At 35.1% G+C, this 23,872-nt stretch overlaps 1 protein-coding gene across 6 annotated transcripts in view; it reads left to right on the forward strand.

Annotated features, from left to right (window-relative positions):
* Positions 1 to 21,785, forward strand: part of LOC120527788 (SH3 domain and tetratricopeptide repeat-containing protein 1) — a 69,033-nt gene extending 47,248 nt beyond the window's left edge. For 4 of the 6 annotated variants that reach the window (XM_039751605.1, XM_039751606.1, XM_039751607.1 and 1 more), the window contains exons 12-17: positions 4,230 to 4,410; positions 4,543 to 4,693; positions 4,796 to 4,918; positions 10,037 to 10,187; positions 14,331 to 14,527; positions 21,215 to 21,785. In XM_039751605.1, coding sequence (XP_039607539.1) covers positions 4,230 to 4,410; positions 4,543 to 4,693; positions 4,796 to 4,918; positions 10,037 to 10,187; positions 14,331 to 14,527; positions 21,215 to 21,466 — 1,055 coding nt within the window. In that variant the 3' untranslated portion in view covers positions 21,467 to 21,785. Of the gene's footprint in view, positions 1 to 4,229; positions 4,411 to 4,542; positions 4,694 to 4,795; positions 4,953 to 10,018; positions 10,188 to 14,330; positions 14,528 to 21,214 lie in introns of those variants that run through there. The other 2 variants (XM_039751610.1, XM_039751609.1) reach the window with 2 other exon arrangements.
* The last annotated feature ends 2,087 nt before the right edge of the window (positions 21,786 to 23,872 follow it).

The following is a 23,872-nucleotide window of genomic DNA, read 5'->3' on the forward strand; positions in this document are numbered from 1 at the left end:
TGGTACATTGTATTCTTCAACAAATGTCTATTTTAAATTTTTGACTCTCTTAGCAAATCTTGGTAGTGGTGGCTAAAATATTATCCTCCCTTGGAATATCTAATCATAAAACATATATAAAATGAAAATTTTCTACATTTTTCAAATAAAAAAAAATCCAATTCACCACACTTTTTTGGTGGTGGCGACACCGTGGCGCAGTGGGTAGCACTGCTGCATTGCAGTTAGGAGTGAACCCAGGTCCTCCCTGCGTGGAGTTTGCATGTTCTCTCCGTGTCTACGTGGGTTTCCTCTGGGTGCTCCAGTTTCCTCCCACAGTCAAAAGACATGAAGGCTATGTGCATTGGCGATTCTAAATTGTCCCTAGTGTGTGCTTGGTGTGTGTGTGTGTGTGTGCGCCCTGCCTGGGGTTTGTTTCCTGCCTTGCACCCTGTGTTGGCTGGGATTGGCTCCGGCAGACCCCCGTGACCCTGTAGTTAGGATATAGCGGGTTGGATAATGGATGGATGGATGTTTGGTGGCAGTTCTAAAGAACTCTTTCATTCCTATTTTTACTGCCAGTGTAGATTTTAAAATGACCATATGACCTGTTGATAGACAAGTAGAAAAAAATGACCTGTGATACTAAATGACAGATTACGTAGTACAAAGTAGCAAACTGATGTTATGTCTTAATGAATTAAACTCTTCTGACATTAAAGCATAGGCGGCACGGTGGCGCAGTGGGTAGCCCTGCTGCCTCGCAGTTGGAGACCCGGGTTCACTTCCCGAGTCCTCCCTGCATGGAGTTTGCATGTTCTCCCCGTGTCTGCGTGGGTTTCCTCCGGGTGCTCTGGTTTCCTCTCACAGTCCAAAGACATGCAGGTTAGGTGCATTGGCGATTCTAAATTGTCCCTAGTGTGTGTGTGTGCCCTGCCCGGGGTTTGTTTCCTGCCTTGCGCCCTATGTTGGCTGGGATTGGCTCCAGCAGACCTCCGTGACCTTGTAGTTAGGATATAGCAAGTTGGATAATGGATCGATGGATGACATTACAGCAGCAAATCTAGTATATTTAAGGTTTTCCCCACAATTTTCAAATCCATTCTTTGCCCTGTGCATTGTGCATAGTCAGAACATAGAACTGAAGTAGAAATTGTTTCTGTAGTCAGTTTCATATGCTAGAGTGCATTGCTTCAGTTGCAATTGTTGTAACCAGGATATGCTCTGGAGGCCTGTGATGGAGAGTGCGTCAGTCCCTTGCTGCAGTCCAGTAAATACCTGACAGCAGTGATTTTGTACATTTTAAATGTTTCAGAAATGTGTAATATTTATTTGTTTATTATTTATTAAGTATTTGGTTAACCATCAAATACTGCATACAGACTAATGGATATAAAATTTGTCAAAAATAGCAATAATTTAATAAAGGTCAATCCCAGTCTAAAATTTGGAAATCTGACTTGAAATTATGTTCTGAAAACATTTTTATAGTTTCCAATTTGTAGTAAAAGGTATATATGTTAAAACCCTAAATTTTGCATAAAATTTGAATGTTTTTTAGAACATGTTTGGAAGAGTAACGTTACAAATCTACCTATTAGTAATGAAGGCTGACCCCCAGTAATTCTGGAATAAAATTGAAATTGGCATAGATTATTTGTATTTATTTTGTTTGAGTTAGAGTAATTGCTTTGCTTTGATTGTTTTTTCAAGTTTCACCATTCAGTGGCACTTTTCTTCTGATATGCAGTTCCCAACGGTGTAGTAAGAAAACCACATAATATCACAACAGACTTGCCCTTAATACTTTATATAGGGAGCATATAGCAAATGAACAAAAACTCTACTTCACCTAAGTGCTACATTTCAGAAAGGCTGAATATTTTGGAGCCTGAAGCTACTGATTTTTACAGTATACAGTATTCACATGCACTATTCTTGTAGAATTCTATGCATTATTTTGATAAGAAGTTTGCCAATTTTTAAAAAAAGGATTTCAAGTAAAAGATTAAGAAAATGAAGAGGGTTATGTAATAGTTTTTGTCAGGATAAATATTATATACTGTAGCTTCTGCCTACAGATAACCACGGTACACCTGGGACAATATTCATAAAAGTTTGTTCTGCCTGTATCCATTTCACAAACCTAGCCTTCATTGTCAGCCTAATTTCTAGGGAATTACAACTGTAAATTAAGATAGTCTCCTGCTTGCAATATAAATGTTAAGTTTCCATAATAGTTGAGTTTAATAGGAAGATTATTATTCATATTGCGAACTGTGGATTGTTGTAGATATTAAATCTCTTTCTGAAACTTCAGGTCACTCCTAAAAGTGTTTAGAGACAACTGAACTCTGAAATTCCAAACAGCAATTCTAGACAAATGTACAAATTAAAAAGAGAATCCTGAAGTAGAAGTGATTAACATCTACTGTATGAGCCAGTTTTACCTTATACCTTGTCCAGCTGTGGGCATTTTAATTAGAATCAAAGTTAATTTAAAAAGAAAGAAAGAAGAAAAATTGGAATACTGGGAAGACCTTACCTTCTATTGCACAATCCCCTCACCCACATTTGTTCATATAGTCAGTTTTTCCTTTAGTTTTCTTTTAACATTTTGTTGATCTTTCCCAGGGTCTCCACATTTCACCAGTCCCCAGTGCCCCCCTTTTATGACAGACATCTCTTAATCACATTTTTGCCAACTAATACCAGCTTCTACAGTTTTCAGCATTGAAAACATTTTATATTCTCTTGTAAAAAAAAAAAAAAAATTGTATGTTTACTTGGTTGATACGATTGTATTGAGGATATAGCAATATTTTTGTGTGTCATATTCCAAAGGCGTTTGAAATCTTCCATATCATCCTACAGCCATTGATGGCAACCCAAAAAATTAGGGATGTTTAGCATTAATTAAATAAAATTTAATGGATATACTTTCAAAATGTTTTTAATGTAGAGTCACAGCTGTTTTATCTTAACCAAAGTTAAGGGTGGAGTGGTAGCTCTGAGGCTAAGGATCTGCGCTGGTATCCCGAAAGTTGCCAGTTTGAATCCCCATCACTGCCAAAAGAGATCCTACTTTGCTGGGCCCTTGAGCAAGGCCCTTAACCTTCAATTTCTCCAGGGGTGCTGTACAATGGTATACGAATACTAACAATTCCCTAATACAAGAAATTGTATAAGGCGAAATAAAGAACAAAAAAAAAAGTTGGGGGTTTGAATCTAATCACTGTCTTTATGGAAAGTGCAAATTGTACCTATGTCCTTGTAGGTTTCTTTTGGTTATTTTTTCTCTTTCGTAATGCACAAAGCCATATACGTTATTCTTGACTCTAAAATTGCACCGCATGGGAGTATGAATGTGCGAGACCTTTAAAGGATTCTTGTCCTGTGTAGAGTTGGTTCCTATTTTGTGCCTAATAATACCATAATTGGCCTCTGTCCCCATTGACCCTAACTTTTCTTATGCAGGTTTGAGAATGTCGTGTCAACACGTTTTTATTGTTCATTGTAATATATGCATTTGCTATTTGCTACGATATATTTTTTTGATGTAAGAACTACCATTTTGATACAGATGCTATCAAAGTCAATAATATTACTGTTAAAAATATTAATTCACTTTAAATGTAAATCTGTGCTCACTACAACAGGAATATCATATAAAGTGATTCCGTATTTACATTGTCAAAATGCAGACCACTTATCCAATCTGTGTCAATGACAAGTCAAGCAAAATAATACCTTTTATTAGCTACCTAAAAAGATTATAATATGCAAGCTTTCATGGCAACTCAGGCCCCTTCTTCTACATCTTGCCTGAAGAATGGGCCTGAGCTGCCTTGAGTTTTCATATTGTAATCTTTTTAGTTAGCTAATAAAACGTGTCATTTTACTTGACTTCTGTTTGCATCCATAATGGCTAACATGGTACAACACCCTAGTATTCCATTCTGTGTCAGTAAGGTTAATCAGGTCGCCAGAAAACGATGTTCCTTAAATAATTAAAAAAAAAAGAAGTTAAAATAGCATTGTTTTACACTGCAAACCTTAACAAAACTACAATTTTTCCTGTGAATAAATGTTAGGTTTTGGTAAAAGTTATTGTATGTTTTAGAAAATATTTAAAATCTTTTGGTATTGGCATGACATTACATTTCTATGTCCAGTTTAGAAAAAAATATTTCATATTGAGAAGTGCTTAGTTACTTATCCTGTTACTTTTTTCTGCCCGTGATGTTTAGCCCAACTCCAGGCTGCCCAGCTATTATGTTACTTCTACAGAGAAGTGTGTCCAAATGAAGCTCAGTGTATTATTTACAGTGAGTACCTGCTTCTGTTGGCACAGAAGACTGGAGACAAGGTACTGGAGGGAGAAACCTTGGAAACCATTAGCCAGCTTTATTTTGGTTTAGGAACTGAAAGGTTGGTTGATTTTTAAAGAGTGTGGCTGCACAATTGATATTAAATATTGCAGGGGGGTTGTTAATTTAAGACATAAATACCTGACATAAATGCTTAATGTTTTGTTGCTTTTATTTTTTTAACATGTTTTAGAGCTTACAGATCTTCACTTGAATACACTAAAAGGAGTCTTGGTATTTTTATTGACTTGAAGAAAAAAGAAAAAGAAGCATTTGGTTGGCTTCAGGCAGGAAAGATTTATTACATACTGAGGCAAAATGAACTTGTTGACCTTTACATGCAGGTACATTTGTATTACACCAATTTATTTATTTATTTTTTTAACATGTATTTATTTATTTATTTATTTTTAGGTAGTGCTTTAACAAACTTTTTTTGTTTGTAGGTAGCTCAAGATGCAGGTTCCAGTACAGGAAATGTAAAATTTATGTTGGAACTTTATGAAGCTGCAGGAGATGTGTTTTTTAATGGATCCTGGGACAGAGACCGAGCAATTACATTTTACAGAGTATGTCTAAGAGCCTATGAATTTTAGATTGTAGGTCAGTTTTGCTTATATTTATATAAGACATGTCATATTGACCAGGTACAGCAATAATGCAGTATAAGTCAGTCAGTCATTGTCCAATCTGCTATATCCTAATCAGTTTAACAAATATCCATATCAAGTTACAATGATAAAGCAACAACGAGAAGAATTAACTTGCATTAAGTAGCATCATGCCATACTTTCACATTTTGTAGTTAGCAATGTGTAGATGTATTTGAAATGCTATGGTCATAACAGAGTAGATTTCACATTATTTTGCCAGAGAGTTTATCTAAATGTAAAATTATTTACTTGGACAGTCTCTTAGATATGATGGCAATCAAAGAGCATTGGAATTAAAGTTATTGGTAACTGTTAGGAGATACCCGATAAACCATAACATAAATGTTTTTTAAAAACTGGTGTCCAGGTATGTTTGTTTGGACTTGTATTTTGACCTTGCAGGGTACCTTGAGTAGCTTCTCAGGCAGAATTCTTGTCCTAATAGTGAACAAAAAAAGACCTTTTTTCCTCTTTTATTAGAACACAAGAGCAATTTTGACGTGAAGAGGCCATTCAGCTTAACAAAACATAAGAATCCTATTCCCCTAATTTGTGCAAAATAACATCAAGTTTTTTAAGGTCCTCCAACACCTACTATCTAGGACATTTCTTGTTAACTGTGACTGTGATTCACTTTGTGAAAAATAACTTTCTAACGATTGACTGATCTTGTTCTTGTTGTAGAATTTGTTTTAAAGTATCACCTGGGAGAGATTGCACTAATTTCCTTCATAATTTATAATTCAGTAATGTCATCTCTTACTCTCTGTTTACTTACACTAAAAATGTTTATCCTCTTCAAGCTTTCTTCGTACTTAATACATTGCAGTCCTAGAATAATTTTAGTTACTTTTCTCTGTACCTTCTCTAGTGCAGTGCAGTGCAGTGTATTTTTTTATTTTATTTTATAATATTTACACCAAAACTATATATAGTACTCAAGATGAGATCTCACAATTGCATTAAAAGGCTTAAGTTAACCTCCCTTGAGTTTTACAGTACACATAGAATGTTAGGATTAACGTATAGCCCAATTAGCCTTCTTAATTGTGTCAACATACCTTTATGAGGAATCAAATTAACAGTCTCCTATATCTCCCAGGCCCATTTCATAACATGCAAGATCTGCAAAAATCCCATTATGCATTCATACTGTATCTAATATTTTTATTTTCAACATATAGTACTTTACATTTGTTTGCATTAAATTTCATCAGCCCAAGTCTATATTTTCTCCAGGTCTCATTGTAATAATTCAGCTGACTTTACATTATCTGCCATTCCACCTAGTATCATCTGTAAAGTTAGTCAGCTTGTCATTTATATTCTTGTCAAAATTCTTTAGAAATTATACTGTATAAAAAGCAGTGGCCCTAGCACTGTTCCTTGAGGAACACAACTTTTAAATTGACCTAATTCTGAAAAATGTTCATTGTACTATAACCCTTTGCTTCCAGTGTTTACCAATTTTGTATCCGACTACACTCTGCTGACAAAATTTGTGCTTCTGTTAATGATCACTAGCCTGTGGGACCTATCAAAAGCCTGCTTAAAATCAATCTACATAATATACACACCTCTCCTAACTGTATGCTTTTGTTGTTTCCTCATGCAATTCTAGTGTAACATTACATAATTATAGCAAAGCATATAAAATAATTTAGTTAGAATTCCAATAAGCCTTTGATCTTCCCACATTGAAGATTAATTCTGAAGCTAGAAGCTGTTTGTATCAGATGTAACCTGAAATTCAGATGAAAACTGAATCTCAAATGGGTTAACCGGCATTTGACAAAGAGTACAGATAAATGGAGAATGCTACACATGGAATGAGGCCTTCACTGAAGGGGTCTGTCCTTTGACCATTACTTTTTGATTTATGTTAATGACATAGATTTTGGTATAGTTAATAAACTTGTGATATTCAAAGATGAACATTTGTGGAAGGGCAGACACTGTGAGGACAACAAAAACAATACAGTAGATATGGACACACTTCAGAACTGGACAAAGACGGACAAGGGCGGAGTGGTGGCTCTGAGGCTAAGGATCTGCGCTGGTATCCCGAAGGTTGCCGGTTTGAATCCCTGTCACTGCCAAAAAGAGATCCTACTCTACTGAGCCCTTGAGCAAGGCCCTTAACCTTCAATTGCTCCAGGGGCACTGTACAATGGCTGACCCTGCGATCTGACCCCAAGGGGTATGCGAAAAGTAACAAATTCCTAATACGTGAAATTGTATAAGGCGAAATAAAGAACAAAAAAAAAAAAAGATTTGGAAATTGTAGGAATGTCAATTTTTACTAAACATTGGGAGACACTGTCCTAATGTAAGCAACCTCTGAAAATGATATAGGAGTTTATGTTGACCGAACATTTTCATAATCTAGAAAATGTGCAGAATCAATTAAAAAGACAAAATCTTAGGGCAAGTTGAATATAAATTAAGAAATGGTATGCTCAAACAATATAGTGCACTAGTGAGACCACGCCTGGAGTACTCTGTGCAGCTTTAGTCTCCATGCTATAAGAAAAATATAGCAGCAATTGAAGCTGTTGCAGAGGAGACCAACCAAGTGTATCTCAGGACTTGAGGACATATTGTACTCTGATAGACTCAACAAATTAAATCTGTTAGTCTTGAGCAGAGGAAACTGCATGGCGACCACGTAGTTGAGGACACCAGCAGAAATTAATGGGACATGCATTAGAACTGAAACCAAGAAGCACTTCTTTATGTAACGAATTGTGGGAATCTGTAACAAAATACCGAGGCATGTAGTTGGAGCAAAAACCTAGACAAATTTTAAGAAGTATTTGGTGCAATGTTGGGACCACTTCGCTAAACAAATGAGTTTAATGGACTGAATGGTCTCCACTCATTTGGCAAATTTCATATTAGAGAGCAGTCTTCCCCAACAAGACCTGTGCTGACTGCTCACTAATACACCTGCTCTTAATATGAGATGCTTGATTTTTTTTTTTTTCTTAATAATTGTTTCCATTACCCTTGATGCACATTAACCTAATTGGCCTATACAGTAGTTACTTGGATCAGCCCAATCACCCTTTTTAAATAATGGGATAACAATTTCTACATTTTAGTCTTTAGGAATTTTCATAGTGTAATGTGTGTAGCGTATAATGATCTCTGCAAAATACAGTATGTGTCGGGGGTTTTATACTGTGTGCATAGTTAACTGATACCAACAATTTGTTTGATTTCGGCATTTTTAATCTAAGTAGCACTTGTTTTTCTACAATTTCAAATCACTAAGTGGCACCTTTGTTGTCCATTTAACTGACAGGAAGTTCTCCAGTTCATCACATGTTCAAACTTCAGAAAATGTGAATTTAAATCTTTTTCTTATTTCACTATCAGTATGTTCTAGTCTGCCCTCCTAATTTGTAATATACGTCAATTTCTGTTTGACTGATCTTTTACAATAGAGTCCCCTTTAAATTCTTCTGCTTCTAAATTTCAGGATGAATTCATCCTGCATTGTAAATAAAAAGCTTTTAAAATGATATGATTAAATCTGACTCCATACTGAAAATGTCACCCCCTTTTTATTTCTTTTATAATTTGGCATATCAAAATTTAGCAGTTTTAATTTTTGAGTAAGCACTCTGGAAAAATATTAGATTGTTGTCATTAGAACCTAGTGATTTAATCACCTCTATCCAAGACTTCTATCCTGATTATTACAAAATACTAAATCTGAATAGGCTTCTCCTCTCATTCGCTATTTTAGCAAACTGTGATAAAATAGTCACTGATCACATCTAAAATCTATTGTTGTGCTTTACTAAAGGTTATTTATGTTAATATTTTCATTGAAGTTCCCTGTAACTATAATACCCCCTCATATAAACGTTTGTGTGTAAGTGTTTGTTTATATATAAATATAAAGTTATGTATGTATGTGTGTGTGTGTGTGTATTTTCACTGGAGGAGTATTGAACACACTCCCTATGTCGGGCCTCTATCACTGATGCTTTCAGGTTGAATCCAGGTATCGTCACGCACCCATTTGAAGTAGATGCACATTCAGCACACTCTATAACTGGAACGGATGGTACTCCAACTTCTCCCATGACCTAGTTATGGGATTTTAGGCTACCTCTGCTTTCAGTTACTCTGTGCATGCACCCTTCCTGCACCTTATTTAAAAAAGCCCTGAGGTTTCTAGGGTTTCCATTCCCTTTATAGTGGTTTCTTCTGACCTAGCTATAAATCTTACAAGAGTCTAGCAGCTAATTGAAGCATTTAAAAGCACATGGAATGCTTGTGTATATTCAGTACATATTTTTCTGTTCTTTGTAATAGCTTGTTTTTATAAATTGGCTACTGATTTGTGTTCGACTTTGATTAAGGAGCTTTGTCCTGTACCAGCCCCCACACAGCCAATCCATCAGTCTCATTAATTTTCAGCTTTCAACCACTCTTCGCTGTTTAGTTTTGAGCTTGGTTTCCATAGCAGCTATGTCTTCGGAGAACAAGGTCCGTAAAATTTAATTGAGCTTACAGATCCGAGTTTAGTTGGAATCCTTGTAGACCTATACTGCATGATTCGCTTCATTGCTTATGATTTGTGATTATGTGTAGTTTTTAATTGCAGCATGTTTTACATGAGTTTACAAATGAACAACTCGTGAGGAAGGCAGCCATAAGAGACTGTGGTGGATTTAGCGCAGCCAGAATCACTGCTATCACACGCAAAACAGCACCAAAGAGTACAAAATGAGGAGGCAGTGGTGGGCAAGCAAATTGTAAACAGAATTTTTTAATTATAACTTTTTTTTGTTCCAATACTTTATTATCTTATGTAGTAAACCATCAAAGATTAGTACAAGATATACTGTAAGTCTTTTATGATACTGTAAAAATGGTATCTTAAGCGCACAAAATTTACCTTCTCAGTAATGCCAGATTACGTATTTACTTTCAGGCCCAAGTTTCACTGCAGCATAAAAGATATCTTTGAATATTAATTGTCTTATGTTTGTTACTAAGGACGAATGCTCATTTTAGGACCAAGCTCTCCCACTTGCCATTGAGCTGAAGGACTTAAAGGCACAAATGAGACTCTCCAACAAGATTGCAGAGTTGTTACTGATCCTGAAAACCTTCAGAGAAGCTGTGGAGTTTGTTCAGATTGCGCTTTCCATTAGCATCAAGATAGGTAAAGAACTTTGTTTGTTAAAAGGGAACTGTCTGAAAATAATTTGGGGTTATCACATAGGAATATTCTCATCTGAACATGTCTCTTGAAATAGCTGTCCTACTACACTATTAAGAGCAGTCTGTCAAAATAATGTTTCATATCTGTATATCCTAAAGGGAATTTTTTCATTTTTAAGTAAAACATAAGGTAGTAACAATAATACTTAAAGTTTCTGTTTTCTTAATTTAAAAAAAAATCTAAATATTGTTAGTTAATGTTTTTGTTGAAAATTTAAAAGGCAGACTAAAAACTAAAAGTAGTAGTAATAGTTTCACACTAAATGTGTAAGGCAGTTTGCTAGATTAGAACATTCTACCTGTAGGTACGATTGCAACACACACCTTAACTGGGAATCAAATGAGGTTCAGCAAGCTTTTTTTATTAGTTTTGCCTCTGTGAATGTGCTCTAAGGTGGTCTTCTGTGAAATGTACGATGAGAATAAATTGAATTAAATTCTCCTCAATTATTAACTATTCCTTTTTTCATCAATGCATTTGTCATACTGAGCATTGCAGTAAAAAAACAGCTTGTTTTCTTTTTGGTATTAATGTATTTATGGATAGGTTTGTAATGTCCCACACTTTGCATTTGGTCTTCTGGGACATTTTAACATCTTGGGCTTCTGTTCCTTTTTTTTTTTGAGATAGCTACTCTACTTTAAACAGAAGCAGGGACACAGATAAACAGGATATGTTTGTTTTAATTCTGTCCTGTGTTCAGGGTTTCTAGTATGGTTAACCATACAAAAACATGTGGCTTCAAAGGAAGCACAATAATAGTAATATTGTATTTAGATGTAAAATTGTTCACATGATAATGATTATATTCCACCAAGAGTTAAAAATTAACTCTGTTGACATATCACATTGCTGTCAAGTAGTTTACAATTAATTTCTAAAGTACACAAGGAATGCAGTTTTGTATAATTTCTACTAAAGAAATGTCACCTTTTTTTTTAAGCTTCCAGTATTACAACTGGTATGCATTAAATAATTAAGAATTTTGTTTAAATACCAGACTTGGATACCATAGTGTCTGATGATTAATGAGCATGATATTCATCTTGAGAAAAATGGTTCCAAATATTGCTTGCTATAGTGAGACAACTCTTTTTTTATTCCCCCATTTCCTTGATAACTCTTCAAAGCTTCTGTTGCCAACACGATCGGTCTAATAGCCTTACTAAACTATCCATTTGATATATAGATATGGCGCTTTTCCACTGCATAGTATGGCACGACACGGCTCAGTTCAGCTCACTTTTGGGGGGTTTTCCACTGGGAACAGTACCTGGTACCTGGTCCTTTTTTTAGTACCACCTCAGCCGAGGTTCCAAGCGCGCCGAACCGTTACCAAAACGTGACGTGTAAACTCTGCTGGTCACTGATTGGCCGGAGAAAATCGTCATTACTGTGTCACTGAACTTGCGACACGAGACACAACAGACCCGCTAGATTTTTAGCACAGCCAGCGAAGGTTCGGACGCACCTTTAACCAAAAATGGCTGTTTCGTGGACTGTTGAGGAAGTACAGACGTTCCTCTCGTTGGTAGCCGAGGAGCAGATCCAGCGAGAGCTGGATGGGGCGACGCGGAATGAAAAAGTTTTTCAGGAGGTCGGCGCAACTATAACGACACGTGAATAATCCCGCCCACTCTAAAGCGGTACTAAACTGCAGTCAAAACGCAAACCGAGCCGAACTGAGCCGAGCCAAGGTGAGCTGTACTGAACCGTGCTGTGCCGTACTGTGCAGTGGAAAAGCGCCATAAGAGTTATTGAGGAAAAAACTGAAAAATCGTGGATCACAACCAATTTAAGTAGTTTTCATACTCTCTGCATGGTTTTTTCAATAAGTACTCTAACTTTTTGTCTGGTTAGAACATAAAAAATAAGAGAAAAATTAACTATATTTTACTCTTTTTTTTCAGATTAGTTCACTGACTCGATTTGCTCTGTTAAACAAGGCCTCAGGGGTCATTGCTTACAGACAAAGTCAGTTGTGACACTCTAAGGGACAGTAGGAAGAAATTGTCTGATTTTCAGGAACATTTTAAACCCTATGGTTTTCCTTAGTGGCTATTTAGTGCTGCATTATGTGGCCAATAATAAGGTATAATATTGTGTGGCATGTCCAAGCTTGTAACATACCAGTGAAACAGGCTTCATTTTCAACATTGAATGTGTATCTTTTGCCGATGTAAAGATTATTGACTTTCACCCTCACATGGTTACAGTCATCCCTCGCTTTTGACGCTATTAGGGATGCTATTGGCAGATGGCTGAGAAGCTACCCAATCAGAGCACGTATTACATATTAAATAAAACTCCTCAATGATATATGATATGCTTCCCGTGCGGTGCTTCGCATACTTGAAAGCCCAAACAGCACATATTGATTTTTGTTTGTTTGCTTGCCTCTGTCTCTATCTCTCGACATTCTCTGCTCCTGACGGAGGGGTGTGAGCAGAGGAGCTGTTTGCACACTGGCCTAGAGGATACGGACGCTTCTCTAAAAAATGCTGAAAGACTACCTTCACATTTCTGCCTTCCTTGCAGCTGTTTGTCCGGCGGTGCCTCGCATACTTAAAAGCCCAAACAGCCCTATTGATTTTTGATTGTTTGCTTTTCTCGCGCTCTCTCTCTCTGACATTCTCTGCTCCTGACGCAGCCTATTCTTTTAATTGTGAGAAAGAACTGTCATCTCTGTCTTGTCATGGAGCACAGTTTAAACTTTTGACTAAAGGGTGTTATTTCATGTCTAGAGGACTCTAATAATGTTAGAAAATGTATTTAGAAGGTCGTAAACTGTTTTCTATGCTCTAACTGCGAAAATATTTGATTTATAAATAAAGAGTCCTACTTCGTGGAAATTCATTTATCGCGGCAGAGTCTGGAACGGAATAACCGCGATAAGCAAGGGTTTACTGTATTCTCTTTTACTAGCATAATCTGCTGAGTGTTTGTAATCAGTGAAAACTTTTGATTTAACATATCAGGTGCATTTTATGTGCAGTCTTACATGCCTTGTATACCACGCTTTGGTGAAGCTTGAATGTATAGCCACACCCAATTCATTTTGGTCTGTCTTATGCTAGAAGTGCAGATGCTGTACTATAATTCTCCTTTGAAATGCTCAACCTTTGTTGAGGGTATTATCTAGGTAATAGGATGTTTTCATGAGACAACAAAATGGCGGAGTAGGAAAGCGTACAACGTTTTGTTTGCATAGAAGTCCTGGTGGTAAAAATCACATTCCTGGGTGTCAGAGTACAGCCAGATGGTATTTGACGCATAGGTTCATCCAACAACCAAGACTTAGAAAGGCAAGTTTGAATGTCATGTTTCACACATTTGCCTTTTATACTAAATTATTGAGATATACAGCAACAAAATCATCAGAAATAGCTGAACAAAATTTAGATAATGCAGTAAAGGAAACCTGCAATAGATTAACACCTCAAGCAGGGTGGGTTCCTGACTTATACTAATTACTTGCCATGATCTTAAACTAGATAAGTGAGTGAGAAATGGATGGATGTTAAAAGAAGTTTAATATAAAATGGAACACATATAAAATTAAAATAATAAAATGACACATGTAAATTAATGAAGTTGTTAGTTTAATAAGATTATACCTCAGCTGTCCACATCTACACTGTTGTGTGTAGTTTTGACCCCCATATTATGCACTGGAGTATGAGCTGTGAAAAGGTTTTAAATGAGTTAAATATTTTCACTTCAAGCCAGGTGGAGAGATTAAGCAGTCATATCCGTGCTAGATGTTTTAAACTCATTATGTCAGCAAGAACTCTTAACATAGAATGAAGCGGATTGTGCATAATCACATATAAATATTAGCATTTATTTATTCAGAAAACTGTAAATGCATGGAACTGATATTGAAGTAGTGTAGGTGAATTCAGTGATTTTTTTTTTGTTTGAGTGCTAAATAATAACAAGGTAGGCTATGTTTAATCCTTTTGTTCAGCCAAAAAAAAGTTTTGTTTTTATTCTAATGAAGAAATTTGTACTAAAATAAATGATGTTTTTATGTAGAATGTTGATGCTCTTTGAGTGTTTATTGGTTGTTGTTACCAACAGGTGATCATTTGAATGAAAGAGTTTCTTATCACCGGCTGGCTTCTGTCTACTATCTACTTGATCAGTTTGAGCTCACCGAACACTACTATCTCAAAGCATTGTCCCTTTGCTCCTCTCCTCTGCAGTTTGACGAGGAAGCTCTATATTATGTGAAAGTTTATCAAATACTGGGAGATATAACTTTTTATAAATTAAAGGTAATGATTAAAAATGTTATTCATTATGTTAATCTAAGAAGTGGTGAATTTTCTTTAAAAATACCTTTTATAAGTGCTACTATTAGAGCTATGATCCTTCTGTATTTACAGAGGGAAATACTTGAATTTATTTTGAATTAAAGTTTTTAAAGTGGTATTCCATGAGCAACGGGTGTATTTTGTGGATGGAAAATATATATTTATATGTGGTATATTTTTTGCCTTTAGTAACATGCTATTTTAAGAGGTACACACAGTAATGCATATTGCAAATATCCTCAAAACTGGTTCTAATCTCTCACTGTGACTGCTGGATTTTATTAAAGTATTCTGATAATTCGAGGTAAATTTCATTTTCTAATCAATCTTATTAGTATATTGGCTTTAGTATGACATCACTTTAAACTAATTTATGACGAGGGTAAGAATGCCAAACAACAGTTTAATATTCCTATGAAGGCCTAAAGGTTAAAGGAATTAAACGCTGTATGACACCAAGGCTTGTATGTGAACCTGGAATTGGGAAGTAAGTGGTTAAGTCGGCAGAGGCAACTTTAATGGCGTTTATTTACAAAGGAGGGAGACAGAGTTTGATGAAGCAAATGTGGTTCTCCAATTCCTATGTATTAATTTCATTTTTTTACTGCAGAGATTTAAATGTGATTGTGGATTACAGTGAATATTATTTAGAGTTTTAATATTACTGTTATAGTTTGCATCATGCCTTGAGCAACAGAAAGCTAATTGGCTGGCAATTGTACAATGATTTTCAAAGGAAGAAGTTTTAAAATAACACCACGATTTTAAGTCTGAGTGGAAGGTTGAAATACTGCAGACATCATTGTAAAATGTAAAGTCAGGAGCAACTTAGTGCCAGTGATTAGAATGTCTTATTTGTTTAAGCAGGTTGGTATCTCTGCTGATTTTGTTGTCCATGTGAAAGGCAGTTCTTTTACATACTAGTGTAGGTTAACAGTTTATGTAATGCAGTTTAATTAAATGTCATTGTTCTACAGTACTAGTAACAGCTGAGTTCAGGAACTTTTACATAGAAGATTAAGTGGAGATAATAAGAGCTTTGTGATATGTCATTTCTACATTGCATTTGTGTCTTATTTACCCTTGTTTAAAGATCTCTAGTGGTTTGGTATGTTTTATGGCCTTAGATTACTGTTGTGATCTGAGAGGAAATTAACAGAATGCCTTCAGGAGCAGGTTCAAATGCAGGTGAGCTGTTTGTGGATTTCCTCATGTTTTGTTACACCCTACAAAAAAAAAAAAATTAAGAAAATATTGAATGTTTGAAAAATAAAGAAATTCAGCATGATTTAGTGACTTTAGCAGTTGATTTATTATAAAAATATAATTCTTTTACATAGTCTATGGATTAAGTCAGTATAATTAAAGAACAAGTCTTTTAAAGAACGTGCATGCAGTATTTTAACAAGACTCTAAACTGATTCTCAGAGAGCAATCTGTACAAAAGAATCATTCTGATTTTTGCAGGTGTGGTATAATCTAGACATGATGGCAAAGTTTAGTTATAGCAATCAAACGTTTAGTTGGAGAAATGTAAATAATGAGTTGTACAAAATCAAAAATGCTTTTATGAATAATAAAGGTTAAAAACAAGTAATAGTTTATTTTGTGACTAGGATAGAAATCGAAACATTAAGGAAGAATAGCATGATGGTCTAAGATATTTACATGGATATCAAATCACCTTAAGAGAATTCTATGTCAGTGATGAGATCATCAATGTCATGCATACACAGAATATTCTATATGGGTTTTAAGATTAGATTCAGCGGTTTGCACAGACTTACATACTGTAGATTGGACTGTTTCAGTGCATCTTTTTATTTTTCTTCATATGGTTTAAGTTAATGAATGTATTCATAAATATGAGCCTGCTGGTGTTTTTATACATTATTTAGATATTTGATATTAAGTATTTTCCTGACAGCTGAAAATAAGTTCACTGACAGATGATCTAATCTAAAGCAAATCCAGCATGAAATGACCATTTTTTGGTGGGTGGGGCTACTTCATATCAGATATGTTATTGATATCAGGGTCAGGGTATTTTATGAAGTGTGCTTCGCAAGTAAGCCTCACTTAAGGCCAGGCTTATTTTAGATGGTTTCAGTTCTACCAAAAAGAGATTAGGGCAAGTACCCCAAAGGTTGCCGGTTCGAATCACTGTCACTGCCAAAAGAGATCCTACTCTGCTGGGCCCTTGAGCAAGACCCTTAACCTGCAATTGTATGGCGTTATTTCAGTGCCACTATTCTGAGCGCACGTAAAAAAATATTGCAAGTGCAAGTGTTGCATTTTGAGGAGAAATTTATTTTGAGCGTACAAAAGCTGAATTTGAGTGAACAAAATTCATTGCTGCGTGCAAAAAATGTATTTCAGTGTTTGCACTTATCCATATACACACACACAATAGCACCCCCTCTCGCTCAGTTTTTCATTTGCGCTTGCTCGCAATGTGTTGCTTGCGCTCACAACATTCTCTGCTGCAAGCGCTCAACTCTCTGTACACCGTTATAAGTGTGCCACAAAACCAACCAATCACAGACTTGGTTTCAAAAATTCTGATTGGCTCTTACGGTCTCCAATCAGCTCGCTAGCTGCTGCATTCATTGTGGCACATCTGCGAGATGCTTCTGGTGATTTTATACATTCTTGCCTATCAATTACCACTAATGTAAATCACAGTAAGAAGAACATGAAAACAAAGGCATTCTTTTTAAATTGTTGTATTTATTGGAAAAAACGCTTACACAAAATAACATTACTCCCAAAAGTACCTATTCTGGAATAATGACTATTATATATGTTTGTGGATTTGAAGGAGCTTCAGGATCCAGGCATTGACTGGGAGAGTACTACACCAACGATAGTCTTAACAAATAATATATTTTAAAATAAAATAATTAAAGATATTATCCGCAAATTGGGGTTTAATTGAGTTTAGCTGGATTTAGCTACATTTCGGACTGTTTCCGGAATGCAGCAGCTAGCGAGCTGATTGGAGACCGTAAGAGCCAATCAGAATTTTTGAAACCAAGTCTGTGATTGGTTGGTTTTGTGGCACACTTATAACGGTGTACAGAGAGTTGAGCGCTTGCAGCAGAGAATGTTGTGAGCGCAAGCAACACATTGCGAGCAAGCGCAAATGAAAAAACTGAGCGAGAGGGGGTGCTATTGTGTGTGTGTGTATATGGATAAGTGCAAACACTGAAATACATTTTTTGCACGCAGCAATGAATTTTGTTCACTCAAATTCAGCTTTTGTACGCTCAAAATAAATTTCTCCTCAAAATGCAACACTTGCACTTGCAATATTTTTTTACGTGTGCTCAGAATAGTGGCACTGAAATAACGCCATACAATTGCTCTAGGGGCGCTGTACAATGGCTGACCCTGCGCTCTGACCCCAAGGGGTATGCGAAAACTAACAAATTCCTAATACGAGAAATTGTATAAGGCAAAATAAAGAACAAAAAAAAGTACATGGCATCTTTTTTTGATCTTTTATTGAATTTATTAAAAACTTATTCCATACAATCAAGTCAAAACTTTACAAAACTAAATTCAAATCATTCCCCACCTCTGAGAAAGAGAGGAAGGCCAACAGCCAGAGTAAAACTATTGACAATAAATGCTTATTTTAAAATATAATTGATTAGGTCCCACCAGGTTTTAAAAAAGTACATAGTATCCCTTAGCCTGCTCTGTTCCAGGCTTAAGATGAAGCGTAGCAGAGTGTTGCGGATTGAGAGCTCATGAAATTCCCATTTGAAGAGAAGCAGAACCTCAGAGAAAAGTTTTGAGGATTTTATTTTTTTTAGGAAATCTAATGTTGAATTACTGCGGTGGGTTGGCACCCTGCCCAGGATTGGTTCCTGCCTTGTGCCCTGTGTTGGCTGGGATTGGCTCCAGCAGAACCCCGTGACCCTGTATTCGGATTCAGCGGGTTAGAAAATGGATGGATGGATGGATGTTGAATTATCATTTAAATTAAGAAAATGGAAACATTGTGAGAACTGTGGGTTTTATTAATTTTTCTAAAACATTTATTGTAGAAATATTCACATCTCTTCAAATTAATAAGAAAACGCGCAACCTCCTTCATCTGCTCACATCAAAGAACTTATATGATAGAGACTGTACTTTGTACAGTATAATCACAGTGCAGTAATCGGTATGTTTATAGCTAGAGTAACTTGAAGGGTAAATCGTATAACTTGATAGAGAATGTACATGGGCATGAAGCCGTTCTAGTCAATACATTTTTGCCTTATAACATGTGTAGAATTAAGTCATCATAGTATACTGCACTGTTCTCAGAACAAGAAAAGATTAGTTTGTTTTTAGTGCAGATTATTATGCTATTTGCATCCTAATGCAATCAATTTGAAAACACCTTTATTTGTATCCAAACCTATAAATATACATCCAGTGACACTGTCAGAATTAAAAGCTTGTCAGCTTGATACAGGCAAATATATAAAATCAAAACATTACTATTAACTCAATATTATTTTTCCCATATCTACCATATTGGCTGAGACGTGGTCACTGTACTTCATGTATAGAAAAGCATATTTTTAAAAAATTCAAAAGAAGAAACAAATTATGATCTTTCCAAACAATAGGAAGCCATGCTATAGTTATCAGAGTTGGCTGTGTGGTAGAACTAAAATAATGAGTACATATACCGTGCATTTGTCAGTTATCTTTCTGATCATTTCCCAAAAACACTTTTTTCAGTACAGTTCTACAGGGGCAGACGCTTGTCCCAGATGTACTGGTTACAAGGCAGGAAACAATGCTGGATGGGGTGTTAAGCCATCACAGGGCCAAGTTGCAAACTCACTCATTCATACTTAATCTACCAACACATTTATGGAGTGAAAGAGAACTGGAATAACTGGGAAAATCCTAAGATTTCACAATACCACACAGCTAATGCCTGTGCCCAGAATCATCAAAGTTGACAAACTGTACTTTATTTCTTTTTTTGTGTGCTTCAGTTCATCATGAAGCTATTAAAAAACAAAGTCAAAGTAGGAACCTCTGGGGGGGAAAAAAGTAAAAAACCAGCAAATGTGCAAAGAATACTGTATTATTGATTATGCTAATTACAAATTAATATCTAGACATTAAAACATAAAAGTTCAAAATGAAACCTAGAAAATTTTGTTCATATTACAATGTATAAAAGTAAATAACATGAAAATACAGCTTTCATCAATGAATGTGTTTACTCACTGCTTGTAGTTTCTTTATTTTTAATTTGTAAAAATTCAGAGATATCAAAAAATTCTCAAACAAAACATTGTCAAATAAAGTACTTAAGTGATATTTCTCTAACTATAACATGTGGAACTTTATTTTTTATTTTTGTTTTATTTTGTACCTCGGTGTAATATCTCTCTCTCTGCATCTTCAATTACCTCCTACATTCAAAATGGTCAGGTGTTTAGTGGGAAAAAAAAGATAGAAAGATGAAAGATATATGTGTGCAAATGCATTTTGTGTATGTTTTACATATCCTATATACTATATATACCCTTCTTGCACCCCCTTCTCTTATTTTATCAGTTCTTAAACAATTTCAAAATACTGTATGTGTATAAATATTAAAGTCCTATCAATGTTAATAGTTATTGATTTTTTTTTTCTATTTTGTCTAAAGATATTTTTTGTTATAGCGTGTATTATTTGAGTGGTTCTCAGCGTGCAGTCCTCGAGGTCCAATTTCCAAACAGTTTCTCAGTCAGACAGTCATCGTTATCTTTCATTGATCTCATTGTTTAATTAGCTGACCAGTTTTTTCCTTTTATTTTACATTTGGGGAAGTGTAGTAGTGTCAGATTGACATTTATAGAAAATTAAGACATGTTTGTATTTTTTTCTGGCTCTTTAGATGTTTTTTTTTTCTTTTCATTTTTTACTTGGGAGTATGTTTTATTAATTATCTGAATAGAGACAATTATTGCTGAGCAAAGCAGACACTGGTGTAAATGACTCTGAAAAGAGCAACAATTTCAGTATTACCCAGTTGTCTAAATAACCAGAACATTAAAAAAAATGGAAAAAGAATCAATTCATAACCATGTAACACATACACAAAGTCCTGCTTCATTAAGTAAAAATACAGCAAGCCAGTTTTTGTAATGTAAATGTAATTTCTGCATGGTTGTAAAAATCATAGAAACTGAGAAATAACTGTTAGCTTAATTAAGGTAGGAGCCCAATTAAGAGAAGAAATGGGTTGGGACAAAAAACTGCACTGCCAGTGGGCCCTGAGGACTGAATGCTGAAAATCACTGTATTATGTAGTTAGAATGTGTGCAATTTAGAGGTACAGAAAAAAAAATTGTGGGCATAGGCATATACGGTAAACTGGATACATTGAATGTCTTCATATTAGTTATGATAGTAAATGTTCTTTTTGATCTGTTAAAAATGCTTAACATAATTTACCAAAGTGCTTATATATATATATATATATATATATATATATATATATATATATATATATATATATTCAGTTACTAATAAACATTCTTTACTGATATTTTTAATGGCAGTTGTATAGTGGTAATATGCTTCAGCAGGGTAATTTATATTTAAAACATCTTTGTTCTTTCTTGCTTTTTTGTTTTATAGGACCCTTATGATGCAGCTGGTTATTATCACCTTGCTCTTGCAGCAGCAATGGATCTAGGAAATAAAAGGTCTCAGTTAAAGTTATGTACACGGCTTGCTACTATCTATCACAACTTTGTAATCAACAGAGAACTCTCACTTTTCTTTTATCAAAAGGCCAGGGGCTTTGCAACAGACCTTAATATACGCAGAATTAATCTTTCCCCTGATCATTTATTCCAAACCATAGCTAATAAACAGTTCAGAGCTTAGGTTTTCAGAGGGCAGAATTTAGAATATGTCAATCCAGTATGTTAAGTATAGACATGGAAATAAACCTGATGACACTAAATCGATAAAGGATTATTTTTTATGATTTTTTATTTTTCCTTGATAAGCATTTACAGTGTAGTTTAAGTTAAAAACAAATTGAACCACAAACATTATAAAAGAATATTAATGAAAGGTGTTATTGAATGTCACACTCCTTCAGCTTTCAGCTTGGTTTAACTTCTTCTTTCGGCTGCTCCAGTTAGGAGTTGCCACAGTAGATCATTTTCTTCCATATCGTCCTGTCCTCTGAATCTTGTTCTGTTACACTCATCACCTGCATGTCTTCTTTCACCACATCCATAAACCTTCTCTTAGATCTTCCTCTTTTCCTCTTACCTGGCAGTTCTATCCTTAACATCCTTCTTCCAATATACCCAGCATCTCTCCTCTGCACATGTAACAGTGGCATCAAAAATAGAACTAGTCAGAATTTGCAACTTGTGCCATTTAAATTTGTGCCAAAATAAATTTGTCATGGCTAAGATAACTTTCATAGACACCAGCTTCCAATTCAAGTGATGTAAAAATTACATGGCTTGTACAGTTATTAGTTGTTGGTTGTGGAGAGCTCATTATTAATTTTACTTCATATTTTTTTTTAAGAAAGACCCGATGTGGGCAGGTAAAATCTACCCATGCTAAAATTTATTTTATGTATTGAGCTTTGATGGGTAGTAGGTCATTGTGGCACTTTGCAGATAATTTATAGTATCAGAGAAATATTGTAATATGCACAAAACACAGCCTTAAGGTTGTTTTTGGTGTAATGCAATGTGGTGTCACCTCAATATCCTATTGTAGTATTGTAGTAAACTTCCATTTGCGACCAATTTCCATATGATAGTACAAGTCTTCATGTTCCATCTACAAAATGTATCAGCATACTGCTTCTTTGTGGTAGAATAGTCACAGTTATTTTAGATTCTTTAGTTTCTATCATCATTGTTTAAGACCTTCATTTTTGGCGAGTTTTCTTGTTTTGGTGCCTCATTTTTCTTAAGTCCTCTTCTGTAGTATTCAAACATATAGCCTGTCGTCTGACTGTGTCTGTCTCTCTTTTTCTTAAAATAGCTTTCAGTGCCCTGGTACAAATCTAAAACAGTTTAAGATTCCAATCTCTTTCAGATTCAGGCATCTTGTACCAAAAACAAATCTTATGAAAAGCTAAGGGAGATAATTATTGAGATAAGTGAGTTTTTGCTTTACTTACTTATATTTATTACTTTTACAGTTACAAAGATAATGAAAGAGTGTGTCAGCGCTGACATTGCTGCCATGTTTGCAACACCCTCATTATAATTTTTTTAAATTATAGATCGCTTGTAGGTATCAAATCAGCTCTTACTGAAGAGGACAGAATCCAACAACATACAGCATCACAATAGTCAATGTGCCTTTTAACTATCAAGAAACCTTTGATATTCACTACATCCCCTGTTTCCTTGACAGTGGATTGCTTTATAGATCCATATCTTTTTTTTATTGCTTTATTTATTTTAGATCAGCTATAAAAATCAAAACATGTCAAGTAAAATTTGTGATCCTGCCATTTCCAAACATGTAACACTTGTCTTTGTGCCATTTCACAGATATGAAACCTCTGTCGATTTGCCTGGCAGGAAGTTTACAGTGTTCTGCTTTATTTATTATAGATAAGCTATATATAATGTTAATGTTGAATATAAAAATATTCAAATTTCATGTAGAAACAAACATTCTGAGTTTTTCAACAATATATAGTATGACACTTGCATGTACAGTTATGACCAGTCCAACTGCGATACTACCACTTTGTTGGTATGGCACTTACACTGATGAAGTCTTTATATTTTTTTTATTTTATCAGCCATTCAAAGGCTTTTTTAAACTTTTTTTTTTTTTTTAAACAAGATGGATATTCCTCAGGTCCACAGATGCAAGTAAAACATTTAGGAAATTATCTAAGATGGCATCAACATCTCTTGAGCCATCTTGAACATTGTCATTGTGTCAACACCAAGTTTTGCCTATACTTTTGTACAGAATAATTTATTGTTAGTAATTTGTTTTTATTTCATAACAAAGTTGCTGCAGGAAAATGTTTACAGCAGTAGCAGACCCAGAAATAATTTTGCCAGCCAAAGAAAACCAGAAAATATCATCTGTGCCAACACGGTTTCTTTTTCTATAGCTGTAATCTACAGTGCAAATAATATGCAGGTTATTTGTATGTAAGTTTATCTGTCTTACTTAGTTGTTGCCATTTTCATGTATTCTTTCATTTTCTTTTTTGTGCATTAACTATTTTAGGGCGGATGTTGACTTTTGTCGACAACAGGGTTGAGAGCAGATGATAACTAAAGTCAA

The sequence above is a fragment of the Polypterus senegalus genome, chromosome 4 (genome assembly GCF_016835505.1).
Source record: "Polypterus senegalus isolate Bchr_013 chromosome 4, ASM1683550v1, whole genome shotgun sequence".
NCBI lineage: Eukaryota > Metazoa > Chordata > Cladistia > Polypteriformes > Polypteridae > Polypterus > Polypterus senegalus.